General features: G+C 48.0%; 2 protein-coding genes across 5 annotated transcripts in view; both read left to right on the top strand.

Annotated features, from left to right (window-relative positions):
- tmcc1a (transmembrane and coiled-coil domain family 1a) overlaps positions 1 to 475 on the top strand; it is a gene marked incomplete at both ends in the record, with an annotated part of 33,210 nt that extends 32,735 nt beyond the window's left edge. For all 3 annotated transcript variants that reach the window (XM_080015096.1, XM_080015098.1, XM_080015097.1), the window contains one exon: positions 161 to 475. In XM_080015096.1, the coding sequence (XP_079871222.1) occupies positions 161 to 475 (315 nt within the window). The remainder of the gene's footprint in view (positions 1 to 160) is intronic.
- Positions 476 to 3,780: 3,305 nt separating this feature from the next.
- plxnd1 (plexin D1) overlaps positions 3,781 to 20,894 on the top strand; it is a 57,906-nt gene continuing 40,792 nt past the window's right edge. Inside the window, exons 1-8 of one of the 2 annotated variants that reach the window (XM_080015090.1) lie at positions 3,781 to 4,398; positions 4,429 to 5,211; positions 6,999 to 7,175; positions 12,428 to 12,559; positions 12,768 to 12,868; positions 17,609 to 17,738; positions 18,597 to 18,774; positions 18,910 to 19,018. In XM_080015090.1, coding sequence (XP_079871216.1) covers positions 3,988 to 4,398; positions 4,429 to 5,211; positions 6,999 to 7,175; positions 12,428 to 12,559; positions 12,768 to 12,868; positions 17,609 to 17,738; positions 18,597 to 18,774; positions 18,910 to 19,018 — 2,021 coding nt within the window. In that variant the 5' untranslated portion in view covers positions 3,781 to 3,987. Of the gene's footprint in view, positions 5,212 to 6,998; positions 7,176 to 12,427; positions 12,560 to 12,767; positions 12,869 to 17,608; positions 17,739 to 18,596; positions 18,775 to 18,909; positions 19,019 to 20,894 lie in introns of both variants that reach the window. The other variant, XM_080015089.1, reaches the window with a different exon arrangement.

Genomic DNA, 20,894 nt, shown 5'->3' with positions numbered 1-20,894 from the left:
CTGACGTATCTAGGAGCAGCGGGCTGCCATGTAGCGGCGCCCGGGGAGCAGTTAGGGGGCGAAGTGTCTTGCTCGAGGACACATCAGCACGCTGCCCAGGAGGAGCGAGGGATAAAGCCGGCATGTCTGATGTTTTGTGTATCCTGTGGACCGTCCGCAGGAGTCCTTGGAGGTGTGCCAGACCAGGATCTCCAAGATGGAGCTCCAGCAGCAGCAGCAGCAGGTGGTTCAGCTGGAGGGTCTGGAGAACGCCACGGCCCGGACGCTCCTGGGAAAGCTCATCAACGTGCTGCTGGCCCTCATGGCCGTTCTGTTGGTGTTCGTCTCCACGGTGGCCAACTGCGTGGTGCCGCTCATGAAGACGCGCTCGCGCTCCCTCACCACCCTCCTGCTGGTGGTGCTCCTCACCTTCCTCTGGAGGAACTGGGAGGCGCTGTCGGGGTACACGCACCGGCTGCTGCAGCCCCCCAGATGACCGGCCCCGAGGCCTGGGGAGTGTGGCTTGCGTCGCGGTTGCTTTCCGGAAGCTTGAAGAATGTAACTGCCCAAAATAGGAAGGCCACGCGGACGGGCACTGAAACAGAGTCCAAGCGGCTGAGCACACATGGGCAGCATGTGGAACCAAGTTGGACACTTTGGCAACACTCATGACTTGCATTTGAAGAAGGAAGAGACCCTGTTTACATTTTGGTGACGAGCTCATAGTGTTCTTATTCCTCAAAGAATGTGGCGTCATACGGCGTCTGTTTTTTTATCCTTAGGTTTTAATAAAGTGCATTTTTATTATTTCTAATAATATTATTTAATTTTCAGAATTATTATATTCAGTACCATGTAGCATTATACTCCTCACACTCTGCAGCAAGAGGGTGCGGTCAGGAAAAATGGATTAGTGATACACTCTTTTACACTTTCACCTCACCTTTGTGACGAGATGAAAAAAATGATGACGCGACTGCCTTCAGAACGAGAGCTCGCACATAGCTGTGATTACTGATGTTGGGACGATCGATGAAATCGTTTCTCATAATTTCAAGGGGTTTTTGCCTCACTTTGATTAAAATCTGCCCGGACTGAACCTTTCCGCGCTCTGCTTTTCCCCAAACGCAAAGGACTGACCAAGACTTTTTACCTTTTATGACTAAGAGACTCCTTGTGCTTCCTCGCTGCTTCTACTAGCAATGATCACACACTTTAACTTTATTTCTTTGTTTTTTGAAATTGAATGAAAATGGATTGTTTTAAGTAGGGCGAGCTATATTAAATCATAATGATTTAAAGGGAGTGGAGCCATCTTGTGAAGCGAGACCCGTGATGGACCCCTTCCAGAACCACCCGAGAGACGTACATACAGAGAACTGTTCTTTATCCTCAAAGACTCTGCCATATTGCGCAGCGTGCGCTCAGCGCTGCATGTTCCATCGTGAACAACAAAAGTAAAACCGAGTCCCAAAAGGCCATCAGGTGACAATTTAAATCACATCGCCAGGATGACTGCTTTGGCCCCGCCGTACTCAGTGCGACCTGGTCAGGGAAATATGAATCAGATCCATACACGACTGGTGCTTATTCCGTCTGAATCCGGTTGGGGATGGGAACCTGCTGCTACACATTGCCAGTGAAAGTCGACTCCACTGCCATGCCGGTCAAACGTGCACTGCCCGCGTGTCATGTTCCACCCCCTCAACGCTCTGCTTGCGTATGAAGTGTCTCCGTCGCGTCGTTCTCCATCTGCGAGCAAGCGAAGGTGCGCTCGCCCAGTGCCAAACCTTAAGTCTGTCCCGCGATGCCCGAGCGTTTGGGGGCTCGGGGCTGAGCGGAGAGAAGCATGTGGTGGCTCGATCGGTTTACGATTTACGATGAGATGGGAATTGAATGTGTAGACTTGATCTTTTAGGGAGAGCGATTAGTATAGCAAGGGAAAATGTTATCAAGAGGACTTTACAGTCTGTGAATGAACTTGAGTCAAAGTCCTCAGATTTTTTTATTTTATTTTATTTTTTCCACTTGAACCTACCTGAGTGCAGTCTACATACTGGACACTTGGCTCCCTCCCATCACCATCTGGTCCAGCTCATGCCAGGACAACACAGTGCAGCTGAGGTCCACTCTGCATTTCCTGCGGATGATTTTTAGAGATAGAGGATGATGAAATCACTTGAACTGAACTGTACAGCTGCACTTTAGCACACTAGACACAAGGATGGTGAAATCTTTGCTAGAGACTTCAGAGGTGGTTGCTGTGGAAACCGTTAGCGAGCCCTCTGTGGGAGGTGAAAAGTTAACTCAGGTCAGGATCGCTGTCAACTCTGCCATAATGACCGGCCAACTAAACCCACCGTTTGATTTCAGTCTTGCTCAACATTCGCATAAATAGGTGCGCATGTCGATCACTGCCGATGAGCAATCGATGCTTTCCTATTTCAAATTTTGTGTTTGGGAGACGAGCGGGAGTTGACGGTGAGCTGACCTCCAACCTCAGTTTTGACCTTGCTGTGATGCGGGCATAGGGTTGTGTGTTAAACCACTCCAGTGCCTTCTGATGTCATTTTCTAAGTGTGGAATAAATAAAGTGCATTCCTAAATAAATTATGCGTGTATGTGTTAGTTTTAATTGTATGTCTGTGTCTGTGTCTGTGTCTCCTGTGGCGTCCATACTGGGCGCATTTTCACCTCGGAGCCACTAGGTGGGAATATTTTGCCTTGTATGTCACGGATCGCACGCTGTACATTTGGGTGTGGGGCGCACTGAGGTGCGGGTCCTTATCTGGAAGTAAGCAGGTGCGTAGGGGTGAGGGTGGTAGGGGCAGCCGCCTTTTACAGCCAAAGACAGATCGACAATATTCCCATTACAAACATTGTCATGGTCCTGTCAGGTTGTTGGTTTTTTTTTATCATAACATGGCTCTAATTATGTTATTCATCGACAATGTGAAGGAGTTCATGTATCAGTGTAAATAGTAAATACTGGTTGTAACTACTAGGGGATTACAGGCAGTTGTCTGTGAGAAGAGGTTGTTTTTTTTTGTCTCAGGATAAATCTCCACCATGTGCGCATCAGCATTGTTCCACCCAACACTTCATAATTCATTTTCTGGAGACATATTTACGCACGAAATAGGTCTAACATGTTGGAGCCGCAGACACGCTATTCATTCTATAAAAAATGTGACCAAAAACACGTTATCCCCACACACACACAAAACAAATTATAATAATAACCTTATGCATATTTTCCTGAGAGGGGAGCATGTGTTGGGCTGAATATTTATAACGCACAGCACCTCTTAGAATGGATGCGAATGTCAAACGCCGGAAAGGTGTGTTGGTGTGCCCATCTGGCAGCACTTTCACGGTGCTTATGATCCCAAAAAGCCTCTGCAGAACTAATGTGGGAGCCAGGGGACCACGGAGCACAGGAGGTGGAAGAATGACCCGCCATTAACCCGAGAAGGAGCGGAACCATCCACCCATCCATTCATTGTATAGAGAAATGCAATAATGTGTAAATGTTCTATTGCTTTTGTAAATGACTTGAATCGTTCTTTATAGTTTAATTTATTGGATTATTGAACCGTGTTGTTTTTTTGTTCTTGTTTTTTTTTTTTGTCTCTAACAGTGAGTTTGTTCATTTTATTTGAGATCGTATTGTGCGCACTCAATTGATAATGTGGGCGTCCATAGTGGGAATATAAATATAACGTCAATGTTATAAGTTACATCACATTGACACTAGTGGGGTAATTTGGGAGTGGAGCTGCTGCAGGGTGGGTAGACTGGAGGGGGAAGGAGAGGCAGTGCGCGCTCCGTGCGCCGTGGAGAGGAGGAAGCGCGACTCCCCGGTCACGTCACTCCGGGTCTAGGCGCTGAGCAGGAAGCAGCTTTTCCTCTCTCGATTGTCGCAGTGGGAACAAAAAACACTACATTTTCGTCTTTGCTCAATGCACCCCTCGGCACAGAACACGCGGAAGCCGGTCAGAAGGAAACATGCCTCCTTCGGTGGAGATGGTCGTGCTGCTCCTCCTGGCCGCCTTGGCGCTGGAGACGCGCCGGGGCGCCCGTGCGCTGCGCGTCCAACAGGCGTTCGCGTCTCCGAACCAAACCAATAACTTCGCGGTGGACCGGGTCTCCAGGAGAGTATACCTGGCCACGGTCAACGCCGTCTACCAGCTGAACGGGACCCTGGCCGTGGAGGCGGAGGAGCGCACCGGGCCGGTGGAGGACAACCTGTTGTGCCATGCGCCGCAGCTGCCCCAGGCTCCGTGCGAGCATCCCAAGTCCCTGACGGACAACTTCAACAAGCTGCTGGAGCTGGACCGGGACCAGGGGGTGGTGGTGGTGTGCGGCTCGGTGTACCAGGGCTTCTGCGAGCTGAGGAGGATGGAGAACATCTCCGAGGTGGCCGTGGAGTTCCCGCCCAGGGGCGAGAAGACCGTGTTCCCCAGCATGCTCAACATCGCCGCCAACCACCCCAACGCCTCCACCGTGGGGCTGGTGTTCCGGAGCCACGGCGGGAGCGCCCGGCTCCTGGTCGGGGCCACCTACACCGGCGCCGGGACTCAGTTCTTCCCCAAGAACCACAGCAAAGAGGACCTGCGCTTCGAGAACACCCCGGAGATCGCCATCCGATCCCTGAACATCAAGGACCTGTCCCGGCTGTTCACCTACGACATCGACCCCTCGGAGGAAAACGTCTTCAAGATCAAGCAGGAGGTCAAAACCAAAAACAAGTTGAACTTTGTGCACGCCTTCATGCAGAAGACCTACTCCTACATCGCGATCAACAACGACACAAAGACGGGCCACAAGGAGAGCCAGCCCAACAGCATCCTGGCCAGGATCTGCCTGGACACCGACAGCCCCAGGAAGTCCACCTCGGGCCCGGAGAGCAGGAAGCTCACCGAGTCCTACATCCAGATGCCGCTGCAGTGCGGCTCCGACGGGAACATCTACAACCGGCTGGCGTCCGTGTTCCCCGTGGACATCCATACCGGCCGAGGGGACGGGATGACGGAGCCTCACCTGTTCGGGGTGTTCGCCAGGGCGGCGGACAGGAGGTGCGCCCTGTGCGCCTTCAGGATGGAGGACGTGGAGGAGGAGATCCGGCAGGGCCGCAGGAACTGCTCCAACTCCCCCAGCAGCGCTGTCCAGGTGCTGGACAGCGTCATCCAGGGATCTGGGGCGGCCTGCATCCAGAAGGAAAACCTGGTGGTAAGGTGGAATACGTACAATTTGTTGATTATATTCATCAAAAAGGCTAAATACTCATATCTTAAAAATACTCATATATATATGTGTGTGTGTGTGTGTGTGTGTGTTCAGTGTATATATATATATATATATATATATATATATATATATATATATATATATATATATATATATATACTGTTTAATACTTCATGAACAGCCAGAGGGAAATTCCGGCGACATGGAGAATTTTTTTTGGCAATTTGACAGTTTTAAAAACATGGAGCAGACAGCCTATGGGTCAGGATGAACTAAAAAAAAAAAAAATCCATCCAAAATAAATAGATAGATAGACAGATAAATACAAATAAACAATTAAATCAACCAATGAGCAAATGAATGAAACGATTTGAAACGACTACATCTGACCATCTCGCCCAGAAACAGCCCCTTGTACGACCCCAGGGCGGATGTTTTGGGGAAACAAAGTCCGATGTCACGAGCTGGAGTCGTGATCGCCTGAAGGACGCACCACGGCACCGGGGGGTGATGGGAGCGTCTCATACCCCACTGAGCCCCGGGGGGAAAAGCCTATCTATCCTTTTTTTTTTTTTTTTTTTTTTTAATTGAACACTCCAGTTACTCTCTACGTTATTTTATTGTAATTCATTTTATTTTACATGCTATATAAATATAAATGAAGGTGCCTGAATTTAGGCCTAATAACTATTACGACTACTTATTCAATGAAAATTGTTGGCCGATGAAAACCCCCCCAAAATTGGATTTGGATACTGGGGTTGTCGGGTCCTTGTTGAACCTTTGATGCAGCAGTAAGTTGTACAGGCATGTTGGTCCCTCCCTTTTCTCTTTCTGACAAATGGTCATTGTGCCATATTGATCATTTCTATGGGAATGAGAGAGAGACAGACAGAGACAGACAGAGAGAGAGAGAGAGAGAGAGAGAGAGAGAGAGAGAGAGAGAGAGCGAGAGAGAGACAGAGAATTAACTGATACTACTTTCTCAAATGGCATACTACGAAATTCCTCCCTGTCTTTGTGCTGCGTTTGACGGACAGTTGCATGAACTCCCCCAGGGTGGGGGTGGGTGGCGGAGGTGGGGAGGGGGGGCTGCCTGAATGTGCCCCGCCACTTCCCTGGTGACTGTCTTTACCTCCAAAAAGCAGGCAGGTCTGCCCTGCGGACTAGCCACTCACTCAGTTTCTTTTCTTTCTTTAATAGGCCAATAGCCTATAGTTTTGTGTGACTGGGAGAAATGTGATCTTTTTGTGGACCCTCTGAAGGCCAACGCTGAGCGAAAGCCAAACACAATTTAAGATAAGAGCAGAGGCCAGGAGCAGAGGGCCCGTGGGAAAGAACTCTTTAAATATCTACAGCGCTTAAATCCTTTTTGCCTCTGCCCGCTCTAAAATACTCTGAGAATTCCCCATAGGTACTGGTGCTCATCCAAGCATTCATATGTAATGGTGCGAGCATTTTACCATACCAATTGAGGATTTGTCAGGAGTTCAGCGTTACCAGGGTTGAGGAGCCTTTTAAATCCCCCTGTAAGCTCTCACTCAGCCATGGCCAATTGGCCATGGTCAACATGCTACACTTGTCCATTGTTGTAGACTTAAAATAAAACATATTATTAAGTCCAACTGATAAAACTGTGGATTTAATGACTTCTATTGAACACATCCATTTCCTTCATGTCATGCATTCCACCAATAATGTGTAAAAGTGTAATTTATAACGTGTAATCTAGCGGAAGTTGATCCCTCTTGCTTTCGTCTGTTCTCTAGCTGCAACCAGAGCAGCTGGATTGCGGCGCGGCCCACCTGCAGCACCCCCTGGCCCTGCGCCGGCCCCTGAGGGCCACTCCTCTCTATGAATACCCGGACCTCCGCTCCGTGGCTGTGGACGACGTACACAACTATACCGTGGTTTTCCTGGGTACCAACAGAGGAAGGCTTCGCAAGGTGAGCCACACTCATACTCACACCTGAGTTCTCCATCAAGAGTCAAACCCATAAGCAACACTCATATTATTGTTATGAGATTAGATTAGATTACATTAGATTAGAATACATTACATTACATTATATTCAACTAATTGTCATTGCTCAGAGTACAAGTACTGAGGCAATAAAATGAATTTCTCTGCATTTTACCCATCCTAGAATCTGATGTATCTAGGAGCAGCCGGCTGCCATGTAGCGGCGCCCGGGGAGCAGTTAGGGGGGTTAAGTGTCTTCCTCAAGGACAAATCAGCATGCTGCCAGGAGCAGCCGGGGATCGAACCGGCGACGCGAACGGCTGCCAATGAATAGAGTTCCTATTTCTAAGCGATAGCACCCTGAAGGAAGGCTTAAACCCTGACAACTGTGGCGCTCGTCTGTGGCTGCCGAATCTTTACACCAAACCAAGCCTCTGCCAGCGATGAAAAAGGTCCCACTACGAATTGATATTGAAAATTTGATCATTTTTATTGAGCAGAACTGCAAACAAATAATACACCTCTCAACACCATTCATGATACAGGATGTCTTCAAAATAGAAAATAGGCATCGTTCCGCCGCTGCTTTTTCTCGTCTTTTGGACATTTACGACTCAGGCAGCAGCGTCTGCGTCGTGGCTTTGCCCCGTGTGCCGGAGCAACGTAAAACATTCTTCGCACTCACTCAAACGTTTTTGGCTTGAGGTGATCGGAGCGCGGTCACTCCGCGGTTTACTCGCTAGGTCTGACTTTTTTTTTTTTGGAATCAGAACCAGCTACCTTAGCAGCCCCTCACTGGCTCTGCCTGCCTCCATTTCTTCACTCATCTATTTTCGCATGTTAACACGTGCACTGTTTTCACATATAAAGGGAAGTGCACCCCCGCGTGTTTTGACGGCTCCATCAGCGCCACCGCCCAAGTTGAAATCTGTAATCATTAAAATGTGGTCTATTTTCAGCCAGGACAAATGATAAAGCCGTATCTTCTTCTGGACACATTTCCCCCCTGACAGCCCCGGCGCCCCTCACTTATTCTCGCCCATTAGAGGTTGACTAAGTCGTTCCAATCATGTCCGCTAATGCTTATCAGGCCTGGCTATTCTCCCCGCAGATGACCAGAAAGCAGGCTTTAACAAGACGGAGTGATGAGGCGTGATGAGGCGTCGCTCTTTCTCAGAGCGCTTCTCGGATAGTCCGCGACCGTCGGCCTCGGGTAGAACATCTGCTGTGAAAACAATCGCGTCCAATTAGGAGCATGTCTCGTTTCTGCCTCAGCCACATTCCTGGTCGCCCCTCGCTGAGAGCGTCCTGCCCACCAGCGCCACCAGCCATACATCTCAGCTGTCTGGGTTTGGTGGTGGAGGGGGTTGGTTAGAGTCTATAAACCAACCGAGGGCTCTCTAATGTTTCGCACCACACGGTGCACGTACCTTTTCATTTAACAGCATTAAAAAAAAAACACCCCGCTCCACCGTGTTTTGCTTCAGACCTCTTAAAAAACAGCTCCCTGTGCCGCTCTCTCCTCCGGATGAGAGGGACTGTTTCTGAAAACCGGCGGCCGCGGCATGATTGTTTATGCCAGACGTATAACTTTTTGTCGGAGGGGGTTGGTGTATGTTAAGTTGCGTGTTAGTGTCTGTGTGTGTGTGTGTGTTTGTGCGTGTTTGTGAGTGTCGGAGCGTCTAAATGCGTACACTCATTCCCTCTGTTTGCTCTGCTCGCTTGATTGCATGCGTGGCGGGGATTTGAAGTTGGCTTTTTGAAGGTGTTTCACTGCGTGCACATGCCAGTCAGTGGCTTTTGTGTTTACGCATGTTTACCCAGACAAAAGCATACCCGATGATTATATGTAAGTATATATGTGTGTCCTCACTGTGTGTGTGTGTGTGTCATGTTGCATATAGTGCTTTTGCGGGGCATGTAGTCATTTTATGACCAGAGGCGATGTGTATGGTTGTTCATGTGGTGTATTATGGTCATGTGCATGTGCGTGTGTGTGTGTGTGTGTGTGTGTGTGTGCGTGCGTGTGTGTGCGTGCGTGCGCGCGTGCGTGCGTGTGTGAATATAAAGTTTAAAAGAACAAAACAGCTGAATACCCACCAGCATTAACAAACGATTGGATTAAGAGGACTCTAATTGAGTCCTCATGGGGACATTAAATGTCCTCATAATCCTTATTGTCCTATTAATGCTGTTTTCAAGCATTTATAAGTCATTTCAAATATTTATATGCATAATTTGGGTTACTCTCATGATTCAAAACATGTTGTACTGTTTGAAATGGACATGAGCCCAGCTGATATTGTTTATAACTTTTTCCAGATGACTATAAACCATCCACATCTGTGTGTGTGCATGTGTGTGTGTGTGTGTGTGTGTGTGTGTGTGTGTGTGTGTGGTTAAAAAGGACAAAATATCTGAATGAGGACATTTAGTGTCCACATAAGGACACTAAATGTCCCCTGTGGCAGTACAGCCTCCCACGCACTACCCAAGTGACGTATTCAGGGCAGACACACCAGTTTATTGTAGAGAGTGGGCAAGTTGGAATCTGCCCAGGGGCAGATGGACATGTGTCATGACAAGGGCTCCTCTCCTGAGTGAGTGTGGGGATGGGGGTTTTACCTGCTGCTCAACCAACGAGCAACATGTATGCAGCCACACTGATCCTGGAGCCACCAATCAACTAGACCCAGGTCAGGTGTGGCTGCTCAAACCACACCATCCCCACACCACATCCCCATAATCCAAAAGTCGTGTTAATGCTATATTTAAGCATTTATAAGTCATCTTTAGATATTCATTAGCATATCTTGATTCAGTTTGTTTCTTGACGACTTTACCAATTGACTTGATTTGCAATACATGATTCAAAAGATGTAAGTACTGCAAGTGGACATGAGGCCAACAAATATTTAAAAAAAGAGAAAAGAAATCCAGATTACTCTATAAACCACCTACATATCTGTGTGTATTATATGTGTGTGTACGCGTTTGTGTGTACGGCAGTGTGTGTGCGCGTGCCCTGGGGCTATAGCTGGTACGGGGGGAATGGGGCTGTTAGTGTGTGTAATGTGATTCCGACTGTGAGTTTGGCTCCGGCGGAACACAGGAGACGAGTGGTTGAGATTGAGTTAGTCCGCTCTCACTGCTTTTGGGAGCGCCCTCAATGAGCAAATTTGTAATTACATGCATTTTTTTAATGACGTCTCTCTCTCTCCCTTTTTCCCTCGCTCTCTCTCTCTCCCTCTCCCCCTCCCTCTCTCTCCCTTTCTCTCTCTCTCTCTCCCTCTCTCCCTCTCTCTCGCTCTCTCTTTTTGCTGATTGCTTTGTAAACCTTAATTTTTTCTCCCCCGCTCCCACCTTTTGTCTCAACCAGCTCAATGCTCCCCTCCCTCCTTCTGCCCCCCCCAACTAGCTCTCCTTTTTCCATCTTAAAATAATCTCGGAAAAAACGTTTATCTCTCTCACTCTCTCTCTCTCTCTCTCTCTCTCACACATCCCCACACCCAACTTTTTTTCATTTTTGTTTTTAATTGTCTCCTGCGTGACACACTGGTGGGTGAGCGCAGGTGTGCTTGGATACGCGAACACACACACACACACACACACACACACACACACACACACACACACACACACACACACACACACACACACACACACACACACACAGGCAGAGAAAGAGAGAAAGAAGAAGAAAGGGCAGCTGAATGCTGGGTGCTTGAATGGAGTCTTTCATGTGCGGGCGGAGAGACAGTGAATAGAGAGTCTGGCTGACCTGCCAGGAGAGCAGGTGTTTTGTTGTGTGACCTGGCTGTGTTGCTGTGCCATCTCTCCCTCTCCGCCACACCTCTCCGCCGCCATTGTTCTGCCACCGTCCAGGTGTGCGGACCGCTGTTTACTCAGCTCTCAACTCTTCTCGCACTGCATTTACGAGTGTGTGTGTGTGTGTGTGTGTGTGTGTGTGTGTGTGTGTGTGTTTGCTTAATGAACGACTCGGCATTGCTGCATTGTCTCACAAAGCGCGGAAGGAAGCCTCCTTATTTGTGTGTGTGTGTGTGTGTGTGTTTGTGTGTGTTTGTGTGTGTGTATGTGTGTGCGCGTGTGTGTGTATATATTTGTTCATGTACATGAAATACTTGTACGAAATGTATGAAAGTGCATGTGAAATAATTGTGTATGGTGTTTTAATGTATAGAATTGTGCGGGTATTGTATGCGTGTGTATGTGTGTATGTGTGTGTTTGTGTGGGTTTTTGTGCCTTCTTATTTTATTGTCTTTATCAGTGTTTGTTCGTCTGTCACAACATTGTTGTTTGCACATGTGTATGGACGTGTCTATGTGTGTGTGTGTGTGTGTGTGTGTGTGTGTGTGTGTGTGTGTGTGTGTGTGTGTGTGTGTATGTGTGTGCGTGTGTGTGTGTGGGGGGGTCATCCGGTCCGAGTCGTCATGCCAGTTCCTCAGCGTGGCAGAAGAGAATCTCCAATAAGTCACCCAAATAAGTCCCCTCACTGTCTGCGTGACAGGAAGTCCTAGCTTGTGTGTGTGTGTGTGTGTGTGTGTGTGTGTGTGTGTGTGTGTGTGTGTGTGTGTGTGTGTGTGTGTGTGCGTGTGTGTGTGTGTGTGTGTGTGTGTTGCATGACGCCCGCTCCATTATCTTTGTCTGTACGTCAAATCACTGCTCTCTGGAAAAGAGATTAGCCACGCTACCTAAACAAAAACCTTCTTGAAATGAGTTTTAAAATTCTGAATGTACGAGATAAGAAAAACCCCTCTTACCATTCGGGGTTTTTTTCATTTTTATTTCTGTTCTTTCAAAACTTTCAGTTCTAATTCTTCATACTTTCAGACAGAAGCCTCATTCAAACTTAAAGCTTTGAATCTGGTTTTCCATTTTATGACGAGTCTCCAGTGTTTTTACACATTTTCTACCGTTTAGAATTTGTCAACTTTTGTTTTATCTTATTCTTATTGAGTTTGGGAGCATGAAACTCTGTCGCAACTGTTGTACCTTAAGTTACAACATCGAGGTTAGGAAAGAGAACAGGAAGTGAAATTACTGACGGGAAGAATAATTCATGAGAAACTCGACCGATATCATTGAGGAATCCATGATGAAGATGCTGCACCATCAGCAGACGGGATAAATCTGTTTAGTCCAGTAAAATATATTTTTCAATATGGCAGTTCGACGTCAAAGTGTGAGTTAATTTAACGTTGTCTCCCTCACAGCTGACCTTCCTGAGGAACTTCACCCTGGCCAACAGCTGTAGTCTGAAACTACCGGCCAGCGAGCCGGTCCACCACGTCATGACCTTTGACCCCAACGACAGGAACTTCCTTTATCTCATGACCTCACACCACGTAAGTGTCCGGCCAACCATGTGGTGACCGCAAGGCCGAGTTAATAAATGATTTGGAACGAGTTGACTTGAGTTCAATCTCATGCTGTGTGGAACTTAAAGTCACGTTGGGACATAATGAACCAGTAATTGTCCTTTACAGTGTTGTTTTTCTTAAATGTACTTTTTTAACGCATATTTTCCTGTGCTGGTGTTTGTTCTGGGAGCAGCTGCTGAGGGTGAAAGTTGCAGAATGTGGTCAGTACCGTGACTGTAACGACTGTCTGAGAGTGGGCGATGCCCACTGTGGCTGGTGCACCTTGGAGAACAGGTAAGAAACAAACGGCTCCTACTGTTGCTTCCCCCCGCCCCTCGGTTAGCTATCGTTTCTTTTTTTGTTCATCTTTTAAAGTAAAAAATATTTAAAAGCTGTTTTCTCACCTTGTTTTTTGCCTATTTCTTGTCTATTTGCACGATTGGGAGGTTACAAGTCCCCTTATCATTGTTATAATTGTTGAATCAAAATCCTGGCCTAAAGTGTAAAATATGTACATCAATCAATCAGTAAATAAAGTGACACTAATACGAACCAAGTGTTTTCCAAAACAAAAAAGCAGCTTATATAAATGCATTGCTTATCTCCATACCAACATAATTCTGTTAATTTTAAGCAATGGAACAGCAGAGAAAAAGTTTAAATGGACTGCATTTATGAAGTGCTTTTCTAGTCTTACGACCACTCAAAGCGCATGCCTCACATTCACCCATTCATACATCGATGGCAGCGACAACCGTGCGAGGCACACACCAGGCTCATCGATAGCAGGCTGTCCTGCTCAATGACACTTGGGGACGTGCTGCCAGGAGGAGCCGGGAATCGAACCAGGAACCGTCTGACTACTGGCCGAGCCGCTCTACCTCCTATGCCACCGTCCCCCCGGTTCAGGCAATATCCAGGCCATCGGAGGCTGCCACCTGGGTTTCCTAAATCTTGATTTTCAATTTCACAATAACACCCAGTTTAACAAGAGGGTACTTTATGATAATATCCCCCCCAAAGCGTGTTCAACATAACAGAACCAAATGGACATCCCATCACCATTTAGCCTTTAGAACAATATTATCCTGACTGGGTGCCAGGTTTTTGCTTCTTATTTCGGGCGTGTTTTCTGGGGGGGTTGACAGTGTGGGAGCAGACAGTGAGAAGTGACTTGGCTCAAGTGTTTAGTGTGAGAGAGCGAGAATACACTGTGATTAATGGCACTGCCAAGAGCGGCTCTCTGGGTCCGAGTATGTGTGTACGTGTGTGTGGGTGTGTGTTTGTGTGTGTCCGCGCGTGTAATCGAGCCATTTAGTCTGTGTTTGAGTCCCTTTTGGACTGTGTGTGTGTGTGTGTGTGTGTGTTTGTTTGTCTTGTTGAGTATGTGTTCATATTTGTGAGTCTGCTGGTGTGTGTGTGTGTGTGTGTCTGTGTGTTTGTGTGTGTGTGTGTCAGTTGCCTGGTGATCAAAGCAGATCAGAGGAGATAGAGCTTTAGTAATGGGCTGTGCTGTAGCTCTGGAGGCTCTGGCATGGCCGGCGGCCATTGAAAGCTGGGAGAGTGGAACTGATGATAGCTCATTGTGTGTGTGTGTGTGTGTGAATGTGTGTGTGAGTGTGTGTGTGTGTGTGCGTGTGGTCATAGCCTCGTATATGTGTGTGTGGTCAGACTGTCTCTCTGTCTGTCATCTCGCTGTCTCCTTCCTTTATTTATATATCTGTCGTCTCTTTATCTCAGCTCCTTTCGCGCTTCGCTGCGTTATTTCACCCTTGTGACTCTTGCTGCTCCCCCTTCCCTTGCACGTTGTCCTTCGTCACAACTTTTAGAATTTACTTATCTCGCTCTCTCCGTCTCTCTCTCTTTCTCTTCGCCTCGCTCCAAATCTCTTGCCCCCCCTCCCTCGCTCTCACTGTTCTTGCTCTTTACCCTTCCATTCCGCCCTGCTCCTCTATGAAGAGCCGTGATTGTCATTGTGCCGTCGCTGGTGGGAGGGAGAGCGCACACTGGCTCTTTTGACAGAGAAATGTCAAAAGTGTCCAAGTGTGATCATATTCACATGTGTGTGTGTGTGTGTGTGTGTCTGTGTGTGTGTGTGGGTGTGTGTGTTTGTGTGTGTGTGTGTGTGTGTGTGTGTGCGTGTGGGTGTGTGTATGCGTCCGTGCATGGGCACATACACATGCATATATATGTGGATGCCTATATGTTGCATTCCTACAGTACGTGTGTTTGTGTTTGCTTGGACATGCACATATACAGTATATATATATATATATATATATATATATGTGTGTGTGTGTGTGTGTGTGTGTGTGTGTGTGTGTGTGTAAATTCCCCAGATCTGACAGCGTGTGTGTGTGTACGTGTGTGTGTGTGTGTGGGTGTGTGTGTGTGTGTGTGTGTGTGTGGGTGTGTGTGTGTGTGTGTGTGTGTGTGTGTGTGTGTGTGTATGTGCATATGTGTGTGTGTACGTGTCTACGTGTCTACGTGTGTACGTGTGTGTGTCTCGTGGAGTGTTTGGCCAGTCACGCTGGTGGCTTGGCTGGCGGTGTGGCCCCGGTGGCCCCAGGGGATCAGGGGGTTGTGGTGTGGGGGTGGATGGTCCTCTCTGTCACCTCACTGTCTGATGCACCAGCGGACACACGGATACACAAAAAAGAAAAAAGAAGGAGAAGGAAAAAAATAAGCCCCGGCTACACTGCTTCACATTTTAAGAATCCTCCACTGTCTCTGCCGGCGTCCGTTTGATTTTATGCATAGCGGTGACGTCCCTCCGCCCCATCTGCGTGTACAGCAGCATCAATGTGAGCCTGTTCTCCCTCTTTGAGGGACGTGTTGTTGTACCCTCGGCGGCCATTTGCTTTTGCTTTGCAGGGGAAGGATTAGGCCCTGATCAAAAGAAGAATTAAGTAAAATATCGGGGTCAGCTTAATCCGAGCCACATCGCAAGAATGTAATGTGATATCTCTATTAGATCGGATTTGGGCCTCGGAAAATCAACCTGAGTTTTCCATCATCTCACATCTCGCTGCCAATAGATAATGAGTCTTAAGTCGAGTGTAGTGTGTGTACGTTTATGTGTGTGTGTGTGTGTGTGTGTGTGTGTGTGTGTGTGTGTGTGTGTGTGTGTGTGTGTGTGTTAATATGTGGCCTTGTTTGAGCGTGTGCCTGTGTGTGCATGCACATGGTCATTACCACAGAAGGCGGCTCTTAATAGCGTCCATTCATAACTTTAAGTTCAACCTTTCTTTGAAAAACAGAAGTTAAAAAAAGATGCATCTCGTAATGTGTCGCTGCATGTGGCCGCCGGTTTGACTCGTCTGTGAGTATGAATGGTGGACTCTACTGTGATCCAGAGCTTCTTTCAAGATACAATAAGTAATATATTCCCATTCATATATCAACGTCAGAATTTTGGGTATGTTTACCTACGCCGTTCTGTCTGAATCACAGCCCACGAACCAGAACTTGTGCAAGCCTTCTTTTTTTTTTGATACATTTTGGGTGGAAAAACAAGCCCTCAAATACTTCCACGACTCGCGGTTGCTTTCTGAGTCACTGGGGGAAACTTGTCACGTTGGCGACGTATCGCAACACAATCGATGCAGCCACGTCCTGACGGTAAAAATCAATATAGTATCAAAAGCAAGATCGATGAAAGCAAAAGAGTAGTATTCGTTGTTCCGCCGTGCAAGGGCTGAGCTGTGACTTTTCGAGCCGAGTCATCACACACCTATTACGTGACGGCTGGTGACGCGAGCCAGACAATATTAATAGCTTTTTATTGTGGCTGTTGACTCTGCTAAGATACTGTTTGTCCAACTTTAAGAGCCTGTTTGTGTGTGTGGTTCTCCAAAGCCAGACGGTGCTATTCTTAGCTCAGTCGCTGACCTCCCCACCCCTCCTGGTCCCTCAGTGCCTCCGGGACGGAGAATGTGGACATTTACTCTTCAGGCACACACACGCACGCACACACGCACGCGCACACACACACACAAACACACAGACACACGCAGACGCAGGTCCACAGTTTATTTTTGAACGACGTGTGAAAGTGCACGTGCGGGTGACTCGTTTGATTTCTGCACGGTGCGAGGTCATTATATCCTTGCGATCCGTCCCCGCAGAGCGTCGACGTGAGCGACTGTCGCGTGTTTTATCGGTGAAACCGAATCCGTGGCCACGCGGCCCCCAATGAACGTCCTTCACTTCTGTGCCAGACGTGCACAGCGCTCGCAGAAAGGACACACACACACACACAGCCACACAGACTTTTATTTCATGCAGATCAACAGTCATCCTGGTTGGTCGCTTAATTTAATTATCGGCAAGTGGCCCCTGATCTTTTTTGCCTGAGTGTACGGTTGTCATGGCGATGAGAGCGACACACAGTCAAACAAAGTCAGTTTGCGCATGGTATTTCATACCCAATGAAACGTGCTATTTCAATAACATCTCGCTTGCTCATTGAGCCAGGGGTAACCAACCACCAGGGTCTTCATGTTATGAGGGATGAACAACAGCCAGAACACATCCACTATATTATCATTTCCCTCAGAGGAGAATTTTCTTTCATCCCGTAAAATAAAAAATAAAAGTGCCACGTCCGTTTTTATTTGGTCTGCCATCACGGCTGTCATCAAATGATTTACTCAGCACACAGCGCTCTGTTTGTGTAACCTTGAATGGCAGCACTGACAGGCAGCGGGTTCAGCTCCTTTCTTTGTCTCTGCCTTTTGCCTGCCATGTCTGTAAAGTCGTCGGTAATTCTTTGGTTCTAGGATCTAAGAAGTGAAGCGCTGCGGGCAACTAATATCAGCGCCTCCCCGGTCTTTGGGAAACTAATGAATGTGCTTCCGGGTGCCGGTCTATGAATTTTTGAACGCCCGCGTGAAATACGGTAAAAAGAAAACAAAAAAAACGCCGAAACCTTTAAGAGCGCGATATCTGCCGACGCTTTGTTTATCGGGTTCTCACCCCCCAAACTGTAACCTTGGTGACTCGCCGCAGCTTTAAAACGTTCTCTCTCCGCAGATGCACTATCCAGAAGGAATGTGCCCTGGGGCCACTGGCACGGTCGTGGATCAGCATGGGTGAAGGGCCCCAGCAGTGCCCCTCCATGACCCTCACACCGCCGGAGATCAGCCTCTCAGCAGACATCAAGGTGTCACTCATCCCCACCGTCTCTCCTTCTTGTTTTAATGAGGCCTCTCATCTGACATGTCTGTTATCGTGTCTTCATGTGACGACGACGACGATGTGTTAATTAGAACTCACAATGTTCTGATAGTTCAAGGGCAATGCACGACAAATTCAGTCGTTATTCGCTGTTAGAATACATCGGAGTTACCCCTCAGATGTGTTGTACGCTGTTTTACGACTGCTGGGCCATTACAAATGGGGTTTGTTACGGATGTAGGCCTGTTCAGCCCCCCCACCGCCCGGGCGTCACTTAGAGCCCCAGGAAGCTCGGTCCAAGGTTGTCTGCCCAAACAGGAAGCGCTAGACAGGAAGCAGGAAGTGAGCGCTTTAGTCAGGATGTGATCAATACCAAAGACAATGGCGCAGCGATCTGTAAGGCATTTCACCACATGGCCGCTGACGGGTTTTTGAAACCGGCGTTTCAGCTCCGTGTCGTCGTCTCCCACTCGCCTGGCAGCCCCATTTTCTCGCACATGTTGTGAAGAATTTCACTGAAATGAATTCATGTCAGGATGGTGTTATGTTTCTGATTATATGTCTCTCCTACTTCACCACATTTAGCCAAATTTAGATGTGAGGGTAGCATGTTGCCATCTGTTTCTTCGTCGCACATTAGCATCTCCTTCCATCTCCCTCGGCTCGGTCTCACGGTGCCTTTTGCCCTTCTCTCAGCAATTGCCCTTTACAAAAGATGTGCATCTATGGAATGAATCCCTAATTCATACAAACAAGAGTGGATTTATAATCGTCTCTCCTGTATCTGTTTTCTGTCTCTCTCTCTCTCTCTCTCTCTCTCTCTCTCTCTCTCTCTCTCTCTCAGGATGTTGGCATTCTGATAAATGGCAGCGTCCCTGATCTGATTGGGTCTCGTGTGGAGTGCGATTATGGTCTTGGTGTGTCCACATCTGCTACGGTCCACCTGGACTACGGTTCTGCACAGATCCAGACCTGCCCTCTGCTGCCGCGGGAGAGCTACCCGCCCATCCCTCCCGGCAGCGGTGAGATTTGGCTTTTTTTTATTTTTAACCACGTCAATGCACTTGTAATCCCCCTGTGACATTTTGAACCGCTGTTAAAGAGCATCCCTGCGGAGGCCCCGTATCACAACAGTGACATCATCTCGAATTTTCCAGATCACCTGACCGTTCCGGTGGCAATAAAAGTCAACGGCACTTCCGTGGTATCGGGGAGCTTCGTCATCTACGACTGCGAGAGGACCGGAGCGATACACCCTCAGACCTCGTGAGTCACTCACACATTCATTGTCTCGGCTGTCGGAAGATCCATTAACACGGCCATAAATCAAACGCAGCTGAAATACCAATAGCTTAGATTGCCGCCATCTCCCAACAGAGGACCCTGCCAAGTCCTGGAGCACTTAAATGTCGGTCAAATGTCAGCTGTAGTCTCTGTGGCACTCCAACCCCAAGCGGGTAGGGGGGCAAAGCCCTCCGACCATGTCTCCTTGTCCCCCACACTTCTCTCCCTCCCTATCCACATCCTCTGCTTTTCCATGCCTTCTACAGCGTTTTGGGCCACATACAACAGTACAGTATATGAAATACTTGCAGCACATCCACCAAGAGGGCTTATATTATATTTAACTTGCTCAAGGTTTTTTTTTTTCAACAGAGGATCAAATGTGGGATTAGTATTTCAGTGGACACTAAGCCAAAGGAAATTGGCTAAGTACGAAGCTCGACTGGTTGGATCCATGTTTGTTCCTGGAGACGGCCGTGGTCTGAGCAGCCCGAGGCAGCCCGGTCACAAAGGGGGCCTTCATCCCTCTCCTCCTCTCTTTCTCCCCATCCAGCTGGCTTCCTCTTGTCCGGGCTCGGCTTTATCCGACGGGCAGATTTTATTTTATTTTTTTGTGTGTCTCACATCTCGGTGGCGCTCGCTTTTAAAAGTGGACCGACGCGGTCCACATTTTTCAAGTGGACGCGGAGGTGTGAAATCCCACCGCTGCGGTCCTTCATGTTGGCGCGGGGACTACGCCCTAATATTCTGCCATCGCCCTCGCCTTGGTGAGGTCTTGGAGTGTGAAATTAGATGGTGTTTTGTCGGAGGTGATAATGAGCTAAGTGCCTCTCTCGCAGGAAGTGTTCCGTGGTGCAAACCGAGGAGCTGCTATACTCTATCTAATTTTAATCATTTCAAGCTGTTTTTTCATTATCCCCCAGAAAGAATTTGAAGAATATCACGGGCCACTTTTTTCCTCCCAATGAATCAGCTAGCTGATAGCAGCTTCTTTTGTTGGGCAGGTTGCAAAATACTTATTTCCTACCTTTAAAGAAAAAGGTAGGTTTGGTGTATGAGTTTGTCAAATTTGTACTTTACACGACATGACATTTGTGCATGTAAACGCTTAATCTTATTGCCTTTGTGTGTGAGTGTGTGGATGTGCTTATATCTGTGTTCATTATTATAGTTCAGTGTGTGTGTGTGTGTGTGTGTGTGTGTGTGTGTGTGTGTGTGTGTGTTTTGTCCTTTCTCCCACGACCTATTCTGAGTGGTTACTAGGCAAAGTGTTAATGGAAACCAGACGGTAGCATTCCACTCTCACCAAACAGCGCAGTAGGACAATCAGCTGACCTGCCCACTGTCTCTCTCTCTCTCGCCCCGTCCATAACGCCCCCCCTCGCTCTTTATCTTTCTCTTTCTCTTGCTCTTTGTCTCACGCTCTCTCTCTCTCTCTGTATCAATCTCTCTCCCATTTATTGGCTTTATTCTCCTACTCCCACATGGTATTTATTCTTTTTTTGTCTTCTGTTTGTGCCAAGTTTTCTCTTCCCCCTATTTTTTGTTTATTTTTTTCCCATTCTCCCAACCGCCACCCGCCCCCCTACCCCCTGTCCCACCCCATCTGCCTCCCCCCCCCCCCCCGTCCCACCCACCCCCTGCCCCCGTCCCACCCACCCTGCCCTTCCCTGTCGTTTCTCGTTGTTTGCTTCCCCTCACGCTGACGCTTGCCGCCCCCCTCCCTCCCCCCTCGCCCAACAGCACTGGACATTTCTTACTAACATCTTCTTTCTTGACAGAGACTTGATTGAGAATGTGTGTTTATCCACTGTGTCCACCAAGAGGCCCTCAGAGAGTGGGCTTGTGTTTAGTGTGT

This window comes from Zeus faber (genome assembly GCF_960531495.2).
Source record: "Zeus faber genome assembly, chromosome: 15".
Taxonomy (NCBI): Eukaryota; Metazoa; Chordata; class Actinopteri; order Zeiformes; family Zeidae; genus Zeus; species Zeus faber.
Note: the sequence above shows the minus strand (reverse complement) of the source record. Positions and strands in the feature narration are given on the sequence as shown.